The sequence below is a fragment of the Musca autumnalis genome, unplaced genomic scaffold (assembly GCF_047663935.1).
Source record: "Musca autumnalis isolate F117 unplaced genomic scaffold, ASM4766393v1 scaffold_1, whole genome shotgun sequence".
Taxonomy (NCBI): domain Eukaryota; kingdom Metazoa; phylum Arthropoda; class Insecta; order Diptera; family Muscidae; genus Musca; species Musca autumnalis.
In genome coordinates this window covers 219,180,453-219,198,524 of record NW_027411644.1, presented here as the reverse complement: position 1 = coordinate 219,198,524, position 18,072 = coordinate 219,180,453, and the positions used below count along the sequence as shown (strand labels likewise).

Below are 18,072 nucleotides of genomic sequence, written 5' to 3'. Positions count from 1 at the left end.
TCCACAAACATCCCAGTAAAGACAAGGGAGGCTTCTCTTATATCATTATTGATATGTGACCTATTTTTTATCGCCGAGTCCGAACGGCGTGTGCTAAGTTGCCACTTGAAGAGACGTTTTTCATGGCTGAAATACTCAGGAAATATCGCCAACATTACTAAGGGGTATTTTGTAACCGTAGCCAATTTGATGGGAATCGAACCCGGACATCCAGCGTGCATGGCGGTTGCACATAGCTAATTCCTACAGGTTGTGGTGTAGGGTATCACATGGTCGGCCCCGTTCGATTATAGCCTTTGCTTACTTGTTTTAATATATATTACAAGGTGGCGCAAAAGTAATCCTCCTATCAGAAAATGCTATAATTTTTGCGATTGGCCCCTAATGTCAGTTCTGTTTTGACATTTGTGTAGTAAACACATGCGAACTACACGTTAATAAACAATGTTACGCTACACTGCTCAGAACGCGGAATATTGGGCACAACGTGAATTTCGTCGCAGACGTTTAGCCGCTCGCCTCGAAGAGACTGGCACAACATGAGATGTTGCCATGCATGGCAGACCCCGGAGTATCCGTTCTGCAGAAAATATTGCTGCTGTAGCCGAGGATGTCATGGAAGCGCCGTCGACATAGACCAGACGACGTGCCACGCAAATGGGTATCAGTTGACGGTCTTTACAGCGAATTTTGGTACAAGATTTGAAGATGTTTCCGTACAAAGTTCAGACGGTGCATCAGCTGTTAGATGCTGACCGCCAATCGCGTCTAACATACGATCAAGCCATCCTTAATCACCACCAAGAGGAAGATGATTTTTCATCAAAAATAATCATGAGTGATGAGGCGCTCCAGACTTCTTTTTGTTGGGCTTTTTGAAGTCGCGGGTTTATGTCAACAAGCCTCAGAATCGTTCAGCTCTTAAAGACAATATCCGCCAAGAATGTGAGGACCTATCGCTTTCGGCCAAAGTGATGGAAAATGTCATAAAAAGGGCTCAAATGACAATAAACTTTGGCGGCGGCCATTTATCTGATATCATATTCTCGACTTGATGTAAAAAAATTAAAAGACCAAATAAAAATAATCCACAAGAAGAATCAAAGTATTTTCATTTTTTAATTACAGCCAAAAACCAGTAAGGAAAGGATCAAAGTCGGGCGGGGCCGACTATATGATACCCTACACCACTGTGAATATGTAAAATATAAATCGGAGCTATATCCAGATCTGAACCGATTCCGATATAATTTGGCACATTTATTTCTAGACTGAATTCAGTCACACATTCCAAATTTCATCGAAATCGGAAATATATAGCGTGTTTGGTACAGAAAATACGTGAAATCGGCCGAAAATATATATGGGAGCTATATCCAAATCTGAACTGATTTCTATATAATTTGGCACACTTATTTCTATACCAAATTCAGTCAATCATTCCAAATTTAATTAAAATCGGACGTATATAGCGTGATTGGTACATCGCATACGTGAAATCGGGCGAACATATATATGGGAGCTATATCCAAATCTGAACCGATTTCGATAAAATTTGGCACATTTATTTTTAGACCAAATTCAGTCACACATTCCAAATTTCATCGAAATCGGACATATATAGCGTGTGTGTTGCAGAAAATACGTGAAATCGGCCGAAAATATATATGGGGGCTATACCAAAACTAGGACCGATATAGCCCATCTTCGAACTTGATCTTCCGACGGCTAAAAAAATGGTATTCCCCAATTTTCAGCGAAATCGGTCAACAAATGCGACCTGTATGTTGCGAACGGACGGACATGCATAAATCGACTCAGAAAGTGATTCTATGTATATCCCTAGAAGGAACTATGGGTCTATCTCGCTTCCTTTTGTATGTTACATACAAATGCACTAACACATAATACCCCTTACCACATAGTGGTGTAGGGTATAAACATGGGAAGATTACCTTTGCGCCACCTTGTATAATGATATATTATAATGAGTAATTATGCTCAATTGAAAGCGAACTGTAAAACTGAGATTAAAGAAACAGGCTTCTCCAGAGACAACATGAAGTTTCTCCTCCATCATTTAAGTAGTTCCAAACATTTCTTGGATAACATCTGCGTTTTTGTTGTTGTTGTGGTATGCTAGATATAAAGTCCATCTTTCTAAGTTTGGATTTATACTTTTCTACGGATTAGAATTACATATTTAATTTAACCCCATAGTTTCGGATGTCAAGAATATTTCTCATTTACTCAAAGAGTGACGTATCTAAAAAAATATAGTTTCGAGAAAATGCGTTTAACCCCCTGTTTTTGTAATTATTTTTTGTTCGTTCGTCAATATTCGTAATAATTTGGGCATCCATAGCTCAGCCCCTAGATGACATACATACCTAATACTTCGTAGACACGTTCTATATATAGTTAAGAATTCCTCATTCAAAAACCAGCGCTCTACATTTCCACTGAAGCGAGTAAATCGATCTACAAAATTTGACAATTCGTGTGAGAACAATAAAAATTTTTACAAAAGCAGGGGGTTAATTTGCCAATTGAAATTTGACTTCCCAACTTAAAAAAAATTATTACATAAAAAATAAAATAACTACTTGGACCATCTTTTGTAAAGAGCTAGCCAGATATCAGTGCCAAATTTCTGTGCAAGATCAAGTAGGGTTTGAAGTGTTTTAGTACTTCAAAACAGAAAAAATGTTGTTGATTTATGGCAAGCTCTTAGAAAATAAGGTGTAACTCGTTGAGTTTGAGAAATATAAACATGTCACTAGATAAAACAGAAGTCGTAGAAATTTTTCCAAAAAGAACTTAAAAACTGCCGTAGCCGTATATGCGAACCAAATTACAATATCCACGTCTTCCCATTGCAATTTAAAAAGTATAAGATTAATTTCTGGCCAAAATATTTTTATCAGTCTTGTAAGGGAGAACAAATATGAACACAAATATTTTGGCCTGGATCAATATTTGACTTTGTTTTAATTCTATGTGGGTAGGTAATCCAGGATATTAAGGCTCAAGCTATTTATGGTCTGTATTTATAGCTTCTTACTGTCTATTTTGTTATAAAATTGCCCACAATTAAGCGTAAAATAATTAATACTTCAATGCGTATAACTGTTGACGTAAAGTATACGCAATATAACATCTAAAAGCCTCAAAATGTTTATACCCTCAGCCTTTAGGCTATGAAGGGTATATACACTTTCATACGGGCAAAATGTGCCTCATCGAAATAATGGTTTTAGACCCCAAGTATGTTTGGACGAAATGTGTTTCAGACAATTTGGAGTCGATTGAGCAATGTCCGTCCGTCTGTCTGTCTGTCTGGCTGGCTGGAGCGCACGATAACTCTCGAACGGATAAACCGATTCGGTTCAAATTTTGGCTTTCGTAATATTTTACCCAAACTTAGTTTAAGTTCGAAGATGGGCTATATCGGTCCACTCCTTCCGGTACCTCCCCCACAAAAGTTCGAAAATGTTCGGAAAATTTGTGCGCACGATAACTCTTGAAGGGAGTAACCGATTTGGACCATACTTTGCCCATCGTGGAGCGTGTACCAGACTTAGATAAGGTTTCAATATGGACTCAATCGGTCCACTCCTTGGGGTACCTCCCACACAAAATTTCGGAAAAGTTCAGTTTAGGGCCAGCTCTCGAATCGCTTTGATTTTTGTTTTAGCAGCTTGTATTCACTGCCCTCCATACGACGGTACAAGTTTCAGCAGGGGCAAAACCATACTTCCCAAGAGAATAGCCTGAAAGTTGCAAAAAAACCCTGTGACACCGTGTGAGGTGGTTGAAGCGCAAGATAATTCTCGAACGGAACTGCCTATTCGGTCCAAAATTTGGCCTTAGTAATATTTTGTCCAAACATAGTTTAAGTTTGAAGATAAGCCATATCGGTCCACTCTTTCAGGTACCTCCCCCACAACAGTTCAAAAATGTTCGGAAAAATTGTTCGTACGGTAACTGTTGAAGGTAGTTGCCAAATTGGTCTATACTTTACACATCCTAATACATCTACCAGATATAGATCAGGTTCAAATATGGACTATATTTGTCCACTCCATCCCGTACCTCCCACACAAAATTTCGGATAAGTTCACTTTAAGACCTGCTATGGAATCACTTTGATTTTTGTTGAGACAACTTGCATTCGTTGCCTCAATTACGATGGTAAAAGTTTTTTTAGGGGCAAGTCCATACTTCTTGAGCAAACAGCCTGAAGAGTGTAAAAACATCCTAAGGCACCATATGTTGTGGCTGGAGATCCACTTCCATAACGGTCAATGTCGATCCATTCCTTTTAGTATCTCCTCCGCAAAACTTTTGAACTTTAATCCTAATCAACATTGTTGTCGGTTCAAATATCCAACATTTTTAAAACCCCCTAAATACATACGTATTTTGGGAAAATATTTGTTCAATATACACAGGCTGAGGGTATATCTCTGTCGGCAAAGCCGACTGATACTTTTTTACTTGTTTTAATCTGCATTAACTTTGTTATCTTTAGAATATATAATATTTTTGTTACCTTGTAATTATTAAGTACAGAATTTTTAATTTGTTGTGAATAATTTCAAAAAGATGCGACCTCCATTTCCTTTACACCTAATTATTTTAAAACAATTACATTTTCCTTTAATTTGTCTGTTAATTATAATGAAATGTTGTTTTCTTCTTCTCGCTTACATTTTCATTGCAGCAACAAATGACGATAACAATAATTATAGGAATATCTACAAGGACAATAACAAGGAAGGTTAAGGCGACAAAACAAAGTCACAACTGATGACGAGATGACACTGAAGAGGAGCTAATAAAATATTTTGGCCAGGAAAGCAAGTCTCAATAAATTTGTATGAAAATAGATAGAACACAACCAAAAAGACAAATCAAAAGGAACCAAGAGAATTCCATGCCAACAACAAAAAATGAACTTCACGGGAACTAAATGAAAAACGTGATAGCATTTAAACGCGACAAACGTTGGCTTAATTAAAAGCCAAAAAAAAAGAACTGGGAATAATAACAACAATAATTTTGTTTTGCTTTTACTTTGAGAAAGCCACCAGTAACTAGCATGGACTGCTCTCGTACACACTAACTAATGATAAAACTGGGATACAAGCAAAATTGATGATAATTTTAAATTAACAAATGTTAATGAGCTTTAGCTTCAGTTTATAAATCTCAAGGATATTTGTCACCAACAAGAAAGAAAGAAAAAAAACACACCATCTTGTCAACACTGCGCCAGCCAAAAAAAGGACGAGGCACGCAATCAAAGAATGGCAGCAGCAATTTTGTTTTCTCTACTTGGTATATTTCAGGATTAATTGAAATTTCTTGTTGGAGAACTAACTTCGCCGCCATTCAAAAAGAGAGAGAGAAAAAGGAAAAAACGTGCAGGCATTTAAAGCAGTCTAATTTTTGTTCCTGCTTAATTTTAGCCCGGGCGTAACGCTTTATAAACCAAAACTAAGGCAAGAAGGTGTGGGCGCTTTTCTGTTGTTGTACATCACTGCTATATACCTACCCTGAATGTGACATTACTTGGGAAACGTGACTACATTTTAAGGCCATAACAGCTAGTGCTTGTCTTGTTTTGTTTTTTTTTTGGCAATTACCTGCAGACGCGTTAATGTCAATCAGTCAACCAGCAGTCTGCTGCCGCCACAAGGATCTGTGACCCAGCTGGCACTGAGCCCATACTGGAATTTTTCCTAATGAACATCACGTCAAGTAAATATTCTTCTGCCTGCAATATTATAAATTCTAGTCGCAGCAGCAGTACATCAACACACAGACACACTGGGTCAAACACCAGCAGCAAGCTTTATCGCCTTACCTGATAACCTAAAAAAGACAACCGGGAGGAACCAAGAGACAACATACAACCAGCCAAATAAGAATTAATGCCAAGCTTATAACAAAAAAAAAAAAAAACGTTCAATTTAAATTAAGAAGCACGCCAAATAAGAAAAAACACGTCAAATTATTTTTGCACCCAGCACAGACGAGCTTCCAAAAAAACACCTCCAGGTTTATTGCCACCAAGAAAACAGCTCAAATTTGTCAAACTGGAAGTGTGATAAGAAAAGGAGAAGAAAACGAAGAAAAAAACCTTGCAAACATGTCATTTAAATGCCAAATTTTTAGAAAAAGATTGACATTCTTCCACAATGTCCTTGAACTTAGCTGTGATGTTAGAATAATAATTTTATGTTGTTTTATTATTGCCACCATATTGCCATCAAACATCAAATGTGCCAAATTATCAAATCCCCAGATACGTCTACTTATCAATGATGAAGATTTAATGCATGAGAAATCGTTGAGGCATGAAGCGGCAGCGGCGGCGGCTGCGTCCGATTCAAATGCCAATGTTCACGGCGACAATAGCGGTGAACATTTTAATTTATATCGCAGTGAGCTAAAGCGGCTGTCCTATGAGACGATACATCGCATTCTACGGGATGAGAATGAGCCATCTTATCGTCGCGAAGAAACAGAGCTGCGTTATTATCAAAAGCGCTCCCCACCTGCCTATGAAGATATTAGCCATCAGCTGAACAAAAGATCGACGGCGAATAAAGATGATCTAAGCCAACAAAATATAGCTCTGAATTATAGCAAGCGACAACTCCATGAATTTGTGATAACAGATCAATTAGCCAAGGAACTGAGTTCAGCAAGTTCTTTGGACTTAAGCGATAATCACCTGACAACTTTGAATCTAACACTCACCGATCACCTGCATGCATTAAATCTTTCCAATAATTCCTTCACCACGCTAGCTATCAATGAGAAATCCCAGCTAAAAACGCTCAATCTGAATCACAACAACATCAGTCAATCTTCGCTGGAGTCTAATATATATCTACACAACTTGTATCTTTCCGATAATCGTTTGGACAACATATTATCCCTTAATTTATCACTGCTCAAAAATCTAGAAACTTTAGACATTTCCTGCAATCATTTGAAAAATCAGGAAACTTCTTTTTTTCCCGAGCGCATGCATAATTTAAAACATTTAAATATGGCCCATAATCAATTGGGAGCCATATACCGTGAGACCTTCTATAATCTGCTCAGCTTAAATACCTTACTGTTGAGTCACAACGACATAACGGATATTGATTATGAAACTTTCTTGGCTTTACCGAATCTACAATATTTGGATTTGTCTTATAATCAGCTAAAGGGGAAATCCATCAGGGCTCTACAGGGTATAACCGGTTTGGTGGCTCTGAATATTGCCTATAATCCGGAGTTGGGTCCCTACATGCAAGAGTTTGTGGCCTCATGGAGTCTCAAGGAATTGGATGCAAGTGGTACGGGGCTATGTCAAATACCTGCAGCATTGGCTCAATCTGTGCGCTCACTGAAGTTGACGCATAATTGGTTGAAGGTAAGTTGAAACATATTTTAACAACGTTTTCTTAAACGAAATGATTGCAGCTAGACATTTCAAAAGCCTAAACGTATGCATCGCACATTAACGTTACTTAATTTAAATTTAGTTTGAATGAAACCAGGCACAATTACCCAGGTAGTGGTATCACACCAACTGTTCGAATATGAAAAGTCAAATCCCTTTATAAAAAAATTATTTTTGTTATAATTTCTCCAACAACATAAAGAAAGTTTTGACATAACATATTCAAAATTTTACGATGCCACTACCGGGGTAATTGTGCCATGAATGAAATCAAAAACCGGACATGTGATACCATAAATAAGCCTAAAAATAAGGATATCAGTTGGCTTTGCCGACCGACATATAGCCTAAGACTGTGTGAATTGCAACTTTCGTCTATCGACAGATCGAGTACCGACTACATATCATTTTATCCTAAAATTATTTATTTAGCACGTTTTCAGAGTTTAGTGATTTTGATTTGGAAATAATGAATTGTAGAATTAGGGATGTCAAATATAATTCAAATATGGATAAAGAATAACAATATTTTAAAGGATATGGCCTGTTGATTGCGAAATCGAAAAGGTATATCGTCTACAACAACTGTTAGTGTCGGTTATTTTGTGTTTTATGATAGTTGTCAAAATCAAAACAGACCGAAAAACGTTCTCAATGAATTTTTACAAATATTTTTTCATCGACCATCAGCTCTATACACGTGGATTTTTATACCCTCAGCATTTATGCTAACGAGGGTATATACACTTTCATATGGACAAAATGTGCCTCATCGAAATAATGGTTTTGACCCCAAATATGTTTGGACGAAATCCGTTTCAAACATTTTGGAGTTGGTTTAGGCATGTCCGTCCGTCTGTCTGGCTGGTGCGCACGATCCCTTTAGAACGGATGAACCGATTCGCTCCAAAATTTGGTTTTCGTAATATTTTGCCCAAACTTAGTTTAAGTTCGAAAGTGGGCCATATCGGTACACGACTTCAGATACCTCCCCCACAAAAGGTACCCATCCCACAAAAGTTCAAAACTGTTCGAAAAAATTGTGCGCACGATAACTGTTGATGGGACCGACCGATTTGTTCAATACTTTACACATCCTAATATATCTACCAGATATAGATCAGATTCGAATATGGGCTATATTTGTCAACTTTATCTGGTACCTCCCACACAAAATTTCACTTTAAGGCCTGCTCTCGACTCACTTTGGTTTTTGTTGAAGCAACCTGCATTAGCTGGCTCAACTACTACGGCAAAAGCTTTTTCAGGGACAAGTCCATTCTTCTTGAGAAAGCAGCCCGAAAGGTGTAAAACCTCCCTATGACACCATATGCAGTGGCTGGAGAGAACGATAACTCAGAACTGATCAACCCATTTTGTCTAAAATTTGGCCTTCGTCATATTTTGTCCAAACTTAATTTCAGTTCGAAGATGGACAATACCGGTCCACAACTTCCGGTACTTAACCTCAATATTTAAAAAATGACACTAAAATGTATGCACGATATCACTTGAAGGGAGCAACGTAGTATTTTGTCCAAATTTGGTTTAACTTCTGAAATGGCCCATATCAGTCCTCTCCTCTCTCGACGATTCTTTGGAAATGTATACCGATGTTCCACTTGTGTAATGGACTATGTCGGACTAAGTACCTCCTTCGCAACACTTTTGAACTTTAATACTAATCCACATTTTTGTCGGCAAGCTCAAATATCCAAAAAGGGCCACAAAATTCTGAAAAGACCTGAAGTACATTCGATAAATTCGCATAGGCCAATGGTATACTTTTTCACTTGTTTAACAAATTTTTCATCGATCAGTTCCATAAGCATATCAGCAAAAATGTCTAAAATCGTCTTTTCCATTTCAAAAAAATCAAAAAAAAATTTTGATGCTACATCTATGATTTTTGGTACATAGATTAAGAAAAAAATCGTCATTCCAAATCTGTTTTCGTTACCAACTTTGATTATTGCGCGTAAAAGATATGACCGTTTTAATAGTGCTAATTAGAAAAAATTCTAAAAAAAATCGCGGCTTAATATAGTAAGCTGTTATATCCAATTGTCGTTAACTGAATTCGCACCCTTTGAGAATATGCAAAAAAAATTCAAAAAGTTTCAATGGATTCGCGAAAAATTAAATTTGTTAAATAATTTCACGTATTTACAAACATATTTTTGAAACAATAGCGCTTATACTTACAAAAAAATATATAAAAAAATTATAGCAGCATCCAGACATTGTGAGGACTAAAATGAAACCTAAGTCGTGAAGTTTGGAGCTATAGTATTCGTGTTATTTGCAAAAATACAATGAAAATGTGACGAAAAAAATAAAAATTATGTTATTCTAATTTTATTTTTTTATGGTTTTATAGGAAATGTTGAAGAAAAAATGATTGAGTTCTTCGTCATTTTCGTCCAAATTTCACGCAATAATGAAGATATTCCGTTGCAACAACTATTTCACTTATAGTTTTCCTATTGGCGAATATTTTTAGAACATTATATTAAATCACAAGGAATTCCAATTGTGGCATAACATTAAAATAATGTTATATTGAATATTACAACATTTGAAACGCATAGAAACCGCGTAATAGTGGAAATCACAAGATGCGCATCCGATTTTCCAAAACAGCGAATCAATCCCTCTTATTTGATATACACTTTGTGAAATTCCATTTGACGACCACGATGTAGCATCAGTTGCATGTTAGGGTGCAAAAAACAGTAAAATGCCCATAAATTCCACGAAGTACATTTCCATTTTATGCGCATCCGATTTCAATGATCACCATTAAAAAATACATCATCCTATGTCATTTCAATGCGATGCATCAAGAACCGTGGATGTAGCATCGCACTCAGTTTTTAGAAAAAATCTATTATATCTCGCACATTTTAAATATGCGTTTCGCTCTATTTATCTAAGTAGGAATAACACATCTAAAACGCGTCTAAATACGCGATATTTTCAAAAATATTTTTTGCATATTTTCGAAATTTGAGGGGTATCATATCCGCCGATCTAGTGGATGGAGTTAGACGCGGAAATGCTTGTTAGATTCAGAACGTAAAAAAACTAAATTCACGCGGGTTTCCACTGAAATCGAAAGGCATTTGTAAGTTTTGAATCCAAAAAACTGGTTTTTTAAAAAAAATTACGCACAAAAATTTCGACTTTAAGCTGAGATTGTTGTGAACCTTTGAAGGCTACACGCCCGAGTTATACATCAAAAAATGCGTAATCGCGAGTACTACAATCTCATATTCAGTTTTTAAACGAGTACAGTTGCACGTTCCGATTAGAGCAAAAATTCAAAAAACCCAATTTTTCAGTCTTCAAAATGTCAGCATCCGTTTGAGATTGATGCGGTGGTTATATTAAAAAATCATACATTAGAAACTTCAACTCTGAAGTGTGCTCTTTAACTTCTCCTTTGAGCATTAAGCTCTACATTGTGTTGTTAAACCACTAATTGAAAAATAACATAATGAAACTCGTTTATTTCAACGATTTTTTTCTATTTTTTTACATTAACCCACTTAACGCCGAGAATTTTTTTTGCGAGAAAACTTAAAATTGTGTATGAAAATTATATCTTTGAGACTTTTTATGCATTTTTTAAAAAATAACTTTTCTCTCTAAAACGTATAGTTTTCCTGCAATCGGGCCTTCTTTTAAAAGTGCCAAAAACTTTGGAGGGTAATATTGGTGTATCCGTACATGCCAATCCCTTGGTTTTTGATTGAGAAAATACTCTTACTATATTCCTAACAAATCCCTGACTTTATGTGATTCTAATATTTATGATTAAATTTTTATCGCATATTTAAATTTTTCATCAAAAGTCGAAAATTACAAAAAAGTCGATTTTTTTGAGTAGCTTGGGTTTTAGGCCAATTGCGTGGAAATGCGTAAGTCAAATGAAGCGTTATAAGCGTGAAATGACAGATAACAGACCATACTATAACAAAATGCAAAAAACCCACAAAAATCTTCGAAAGAAAACAGAGTTTTACGTCAATTTTTGCAACCATTTTTTGTGGCGTTTAAACGACCAGTGGCTTTATCTGGGTTAATATGACCACAGCATCCGCTCAAATTATAATTTTAAGAAATCCATCGGTGAATCGTGCTAAAACAGTTTATTTTACCTAAATGCGTTCAAAAGTTATGGTTTCAACAGAAGTAAATTTTCTACAAAAAGGCCGATATATTTTTAAAAAAAATAGTTTTATCGACCATGAGCTCCATAGCCGTAGATTTTTTTAAAAAATATATTTCATCGACCACCATCTCCATAAGCGTAGTTTTTTTAAAATTATTTTTCATTGATCACAAGCTCCATAAGGGTAGATTTTTTAAAAATATATTTTTCGTCGACCATCAACTCGATAAGCGTAGATTTAAAAAAATATTTTTCGTCGACCATCAACTCCATAAGCGTAGATTTTTTAAAAAAATATTTTTCATCGACAATCAGCTTCAGAAGCGTAGATTTTTCAAAAAAAAATATTTTTCATCAATCATCGGTTCCATAAGCGTAGATTTTTTAAAAAAAAAATTGGCATCGACCATCAGCTCCATAAGCGTAGATTTAAAAAAATATTTTTCATCGATAATCAGCGACAAAAGCGTAGATTTTTTAAAAAAATTGGCATCGACCATCAACTCCAGAAGCGTAGATTTTTTAAAAAAAAATTGGCATCAACAATCAGATCCATAAGCGTAGATTTTTTAAAAAAATTGGCATCGACAATCAGATCCATAAGCGTAGATTTTTTAACACATTTTTCATCGACCATAAGTTCTATAAAAAAAAAAAAATTTTCATCGACGATCAGCTGCAAAAGCATCGATTTTTTAAAAAAAAATATTTGTCATCGACCAATAGCTCCATAAGCGTAGATTAAAAAAAAAATCATCTACCGTCAGCTCCACAAGCTTAGATTTTTTAAAAAAATTTTTTCATCGACCATCGGCTCCATAAGCGTAGATTTAAAAAAAAAAGTATTTTTCATTTATTTAAAAAAAAAATATTTTTTATCGACAATCAGCTCCATAAGCGTAGATTTAAAAAAAAAATATTTTTCATCGACCATTAACTCCAAAAGCATAGATTTAAAAAAAAAATATCATGGACCATCAGCTCCATAAGCGGAGATTAAAAAAATATATATATTTTTTCATCGACCATCATCTCCATAAGCGTAGATCTAAAAAAAAAAATATTTTTCATCGATAATCAGCTCCAGAAGCGAAGATTTTTTAAAAAATTGGCATCGACCATAAGCTCCATAAGCGTAGAATTTTTTAAAAAAAATATTTTATATTGATTTTAAAAAATATTTTTATCGACAATTAGCACCATAAGCGTACATTTAAAAAATATTTTTCATCGATCATCAGCTCCATAAGCGTAGATTTAAAAAATAACATATTTTTCATTGACCACCATCTCCATCCATAGCGTAGATTTTTAAAAGCAATATTTTTCATCGATATCCAGCTCCACAAGCGGTTCCATAAGCGTAGATTTTTCTTAAAAAAATATTTTTCATTGATTTAAAAAAAAATATTTTTCATCGACAATCAGCTCCATAAGCGTAGATTTTTAAAAAAGAAAATGTTTTTTTATCGGACATCAGATCCATAAGCGTAAATTTAAGAAAATATATTTTTCATCGACCATCAGATCCAAAAGCGTAGGTTTTTGCAATTTATGAAATAGCTATGTTTATAAATGATAAAAATTCAAAAACAAGAAAAAATCGCTGGATGGATTTTTTAATAAATCGCGATCAAAGTTCACATTTTTAAGTTTTTTTAGGTTTGCACGATTTTGCTTGGATACCGCAAGTCCTATTGAAGTTGGACTAAAGAAAATGTTTTAGCACCGAAAATTCTGTTCAAGATTGACTGATTGATATTTTCCTAGGTCTTACCATTTTTGAGATATAGATGTTCAGATCAAACTTTCAGATTTTTTTCCATAGGTCTTCAAGATTTAGCTTGAAAACTGCAATCCCTTTCGAAATGGGACTAAAGAATATGTTGTTGCTGTACAAATTCTCTACAAGATTGGCTTTCGTAATTTTTTCCTAGGTTGTACCGTTTTTGAGATATATACGTTTAAGTTGGGAAATTGCAGGCATGACATTGTTTTATAAGGAGGCGATACAGTCAATCCATTGTACTAATTTGAGCTTCTATATCTGAATAACGGTAAAAACTACGAAGATATCATGCAAATGAATCTTGTAGAGAATTTTTATAGCTACAACATTTTCTTTAGTCCCATTTCATAAGGACTTGCGGTTTCCATGCAAAATCGTGAAAACCTAAAAAACCCTTAAAAATGTCAACTTGAATCGCGATTTATTTAAAAAGCGCTCGGGCGATTTTTTAATTTTTTGATCTTTCTCATCTATGAACATTGTAGTTTCAGAATCCACAAAAACTTTCTAGGCGTAAGCACCTTGCATTTAAATTTGATTCAAGGTCACCGTGTATCAGTGCCTTGCTTGTTATCACAAAACTGTCATTGATTGTTTTATTTGTGATCTCTCAAAATTTTGGATTTATATTTTGACAGATACCTTCTTATTTTTTCTTTTTAAAGTTCTCCCTAGATTTACTAATAAATAAATAATGTCAGTTGTTGATTTGATTTTATATAAGTTTGCTACATTGTTTACTAATTTTAAACAATACATAATAACTTCTAATTTCATAGAAATATTAAACGTCAGATTTCATTCCTCATTCTCCTCCTCCCACCACCCTACAATAATCTAATTTGTTCCCACAATACTTGCAACAAAGATAACATTCATACCATTTACTGGTTTATAATATTTACTTAAAGTTCTTTTTTAGGTTGCGTTGTTAGCCTTTAGAAAATCTGTGGCAGACCAGAAAATCCAATACTAGTCTCCTCAAAACTATTTTCGTAATTATTCTAAAAACTAATTGTAATCCGGTTTCTATTTCATTTTACTCTCTCTCGACTTTTACCAGTGTTTTCTGTTTATTATTGAGATAAACATTGGAACTCACACAAGAACACACGCACGCATAAACAGGGCCAATTTACCAACAGCAACAACCACCACATAACCCAACATCCTTACAGAAGAAAACATACGGCAGAACATTTAAATCCTTTGCCATATTTTGTAACCACAAAACCCCATTTGGTACGGGGTAATAAGGGCGGCACAGAAACAGTGGGAATTGGGTGAGGGAGAGGGGAATACACAGACGGTATTCAAAAGAATACAAATAACCATATGCAAATAGAAAATTTAAATATCAAATATTATCATTACGAGTATATCAGTATATTTTATGTGAGTTCGTGTGTGTGTGGGAGAACAGTAGAGTATCCCAAGTCCATATCATTTACAACAACACACAAGTATTCAACTTTTCATTTTGTGGACAAAGTATTGCTGAAGTACTCCACACAAAGTACGAGTATGTCGACGCCAAACCACAATCAAGACCTGGGACAAGGACTGAGTAAAAGGATCACACTCCACAAATTCAAAATAAAAAAGCCAACTAGACTACTTCCTGAGTAGAAGAAAAAAATGTTAAATGAAGACGAAGACTACAGTACCCCCTGGCTGATACGACTACTTTGTGAATCAAATTGCGGCACAATTTTGTACAAGTGACGGGGGGATTTTGAATGTAGAAAAGTGTTGGTGAATATTAAATTAAGCATAAATATTTAAATAATATTTATAAGTAAACATTTAACATTTGAGGGGAAACACAGGCTATGAGTGTGGACCTTGGCTTTGGGGTTGTTATTATCCTGTAAGGCATATTCAAATTTAGTAAATGAGGGGAGGGTTAAGTGAAGACCACTTGAAAGTTCATTCAAAGGATTTATTCAATCTTACTATTTATTTGTTGTGGAGATTGGGGGTTAGCTCAATTGCAAGTTAGAAGAGTTCAAAGGAAAGGGGGGTGGAAATGAAATCAGTTGTGATTGTACCAGTGTTTTTGGATTTATTAGAGAATTGAGCAATCATAAACTCATTTTTGGTGGTGGTTATAAAGCTTGTTCATTTGGCAAATAGTTACAGAAGGTTGTCTCGGTTGCAAGCGCAATTTTACAAAAGTATTTCTATAAGCACCTAAATGGCTTATAAGCCTGTGATAATCGAAACTTTCACCTATGGACAGATGGAATACCCGATGCACAACCGAAATCCTTTTCGTTCATTTTTGGACGTATAAACTTGCCGACAAAAATATCAAAACTTTTGGGGTATTTATCTGAATAAATGCTTAGGTTCTGTTAACAAAGTGCTGAACTTTTGCAAAGTAGATACCCAAAGGAATGGACCGATTAAAATTGTATCATATTTTGGGAACCTTTGCTTTTGATAGTTTCGCATCCATTTTAGTTGATCACCCTATGTAGGATGTAGAGTTTTTGGACCATTATGTCAGAAAGCATGGACGTTCACGAACAACATAATAACGCTGTTAATAGGACAACAAGGACTATTTTCGGTAAAAATTTCAAAACAATCCTAGAACACCCCTTAAACGGCATTTAAATCAAAATGTTGAACTTTTTTAAAGGTTGTACCGGCTGAAGTTGTCCGACCGATATCGACAATTTTGGAACTTGATGTACGTTGGAAGAAATTTTACGAAATGAAAAGCTTCTGACAAAACTTATACGCAATTCATAAGTTATCGTGCTTATCAGTCGTTATAGCTGGTGTGGCGCAGTAAGTATGAACTCGCCCCGGAAAGAAATTGTACCGTATTGTACTGCAGAATATTTGAAAACGATCGTCTACATGTCCTTAAAACGGTACTTAAACAAGTGATAAAGTAACAGTTGGCTTTGGCGACAGATAAATATCCTCAGTTCAAACATTCATCTATTGACGATATAGAATCGATTACCAGATACGTCACCAAAATCCTTTTCCCCAATTATTATTTGTTGAGGGTTTTCAGATATTGTGGCCCCTTTTGGACGTATGAACTATGTATTGGGATTAAAGCTCGCAAGTGATGCGAAGGAGGTACCTGAAGGAATGGATCGTCATAATTCATTTTGAAAGTGGATCTTATTTTGGGAGTTATTTCAGTTGGTCACCGTATCAATTATAGGTTTTGGACCATTTTGTCAGGAAGCATGGACTTGCCCACGAAAAACAAAACGTCACTGTCAACAGGACCACCAGAAGTAGCATCGGTATAATTTTCCAAATGATCTTCGAGCAGATCCTAAACTGCACTTAACTAAAAATTTTGCACTTTTGTGGGGGGAGTTACCCTAAGGAGAACCTACATATATGGACTATATGGAACATTTCGAAGTTAAACTACATTTGGATTAAATATTTCGAATTTAAAAGTTTGGATCGAATTGCCTGATCCATTAGAGAGTAATCATGCGCTTCAGCCATTACACATTGCACCATAGGGGTTTTCTTGTAACCTTCAGGCCATTTTTCTCAGGAAGTATGGACTTGGCCCTGAAAAACTTGTACCGTTGTAATGGGTGCGGCGAATACAAGTTGCTACAGCAAAAATCAAAGCGATTTGTGAGCAGCTCTTAACCTGTAACTTTCCGAAATATTACGAAGTGCAAAGTAATAACCAATTCGGTCACTGCCTTCGAGAGTCATCGTGCACTCTGTGTTAGCGAAAAGTTTTGAACTTGTGTGGGGAAGTGAGGAGTGAGCTTATATGACTTATCTCGAATTTTAAGTTTGGTCAAAATATTACAAAGGCCAAATTTTGGACCTAATCGAAAGTATCGTGTGCTCCAGCCACTACATATGGTGCCATAGGGTGTTTTAACAACTTTTGGCCATTTTATCAGGAAGGACGGGCTTGCCCCTGAAAACACTTGTACCGTCGTAATGGGGGCAGCAAATACAAAAAGAATAAAATATGCACTTTTCCGAAATTTTGGGTGGGATGTAGCCGAAAGAGTGGATCGGTAGTGATCATATACATCTGTCTGGTAAAAGTATCCTCATGTGCAAAGTATGGACCAAATCGGTTACTCCCTTCAAAAGATATCGTGTGCCCAATTTTTCAGAACACTTTCGAACTTCTGTGGGGTAGTTACCCGAAGGAGTGGACCGATATGACCCATCTTCGAACTTAAACTAAGTTTGGACTGGCTGACAGACAGAAGGACGGACATGGCTCAATCAACTCCAAATTGTCTGAAACGGACACAATTTTTCCGAATATTTTTTAACTTTTTTGGGGTGGTACCTGAAGGAGTGGATCGATATGCCTCATCTTCGAACTTGAACTAAATTTTGGGCCAAATCGGTTGATTAGTTCAAGAGTTATAGTGCGCTCCAGCCACTACTCATGGTGCCATAGGGGGTTGTTCAAAACTTTCGGGGTATTTTCTCAGGAAGCATGGACTTGCCCCTAAAAAACGTGTACCGTCGTAATGGGGGCAGCGAATACAAGTTGTTACAACAAAAAACAAAGCGATGCGAGAGCCGGTCTTAAACTGAACTTATCCGAAATATTGTGTGGGAGGTACCAATATTTAAACTTAATCTATGTATGGTAGAAATTTCAAGATG

At 35.7% G+C, this 18,072-nt stretch overlaps 1 protein-coding gene across 1 annotated transcript in view; it reads left to right on the top strand.

Annotated features, from left to right (window-relative positions):
* The first annotated feature begins 5,663 nt into the window (after window positions 1–5,663).
* LOC141389143 (uncharacterized) overlaps window positions 5,664–18,072 on the top strand; it is a 92,346-nt gene continuing 79,937 nt past the window's right edge. The window contains exon 1 of the mRNA XM_073960210.1: window positions 5,664–7,438. Within this exon, the coding sequence (XP_073816311.1) occupies window positions 6,158–7,438 (1,281 nt within the window). The 5' untranslated portion in view covers window positions 5,664–6,157. The remainder of the gene's footprint in view (window positions 7,439–18,072) is intronic.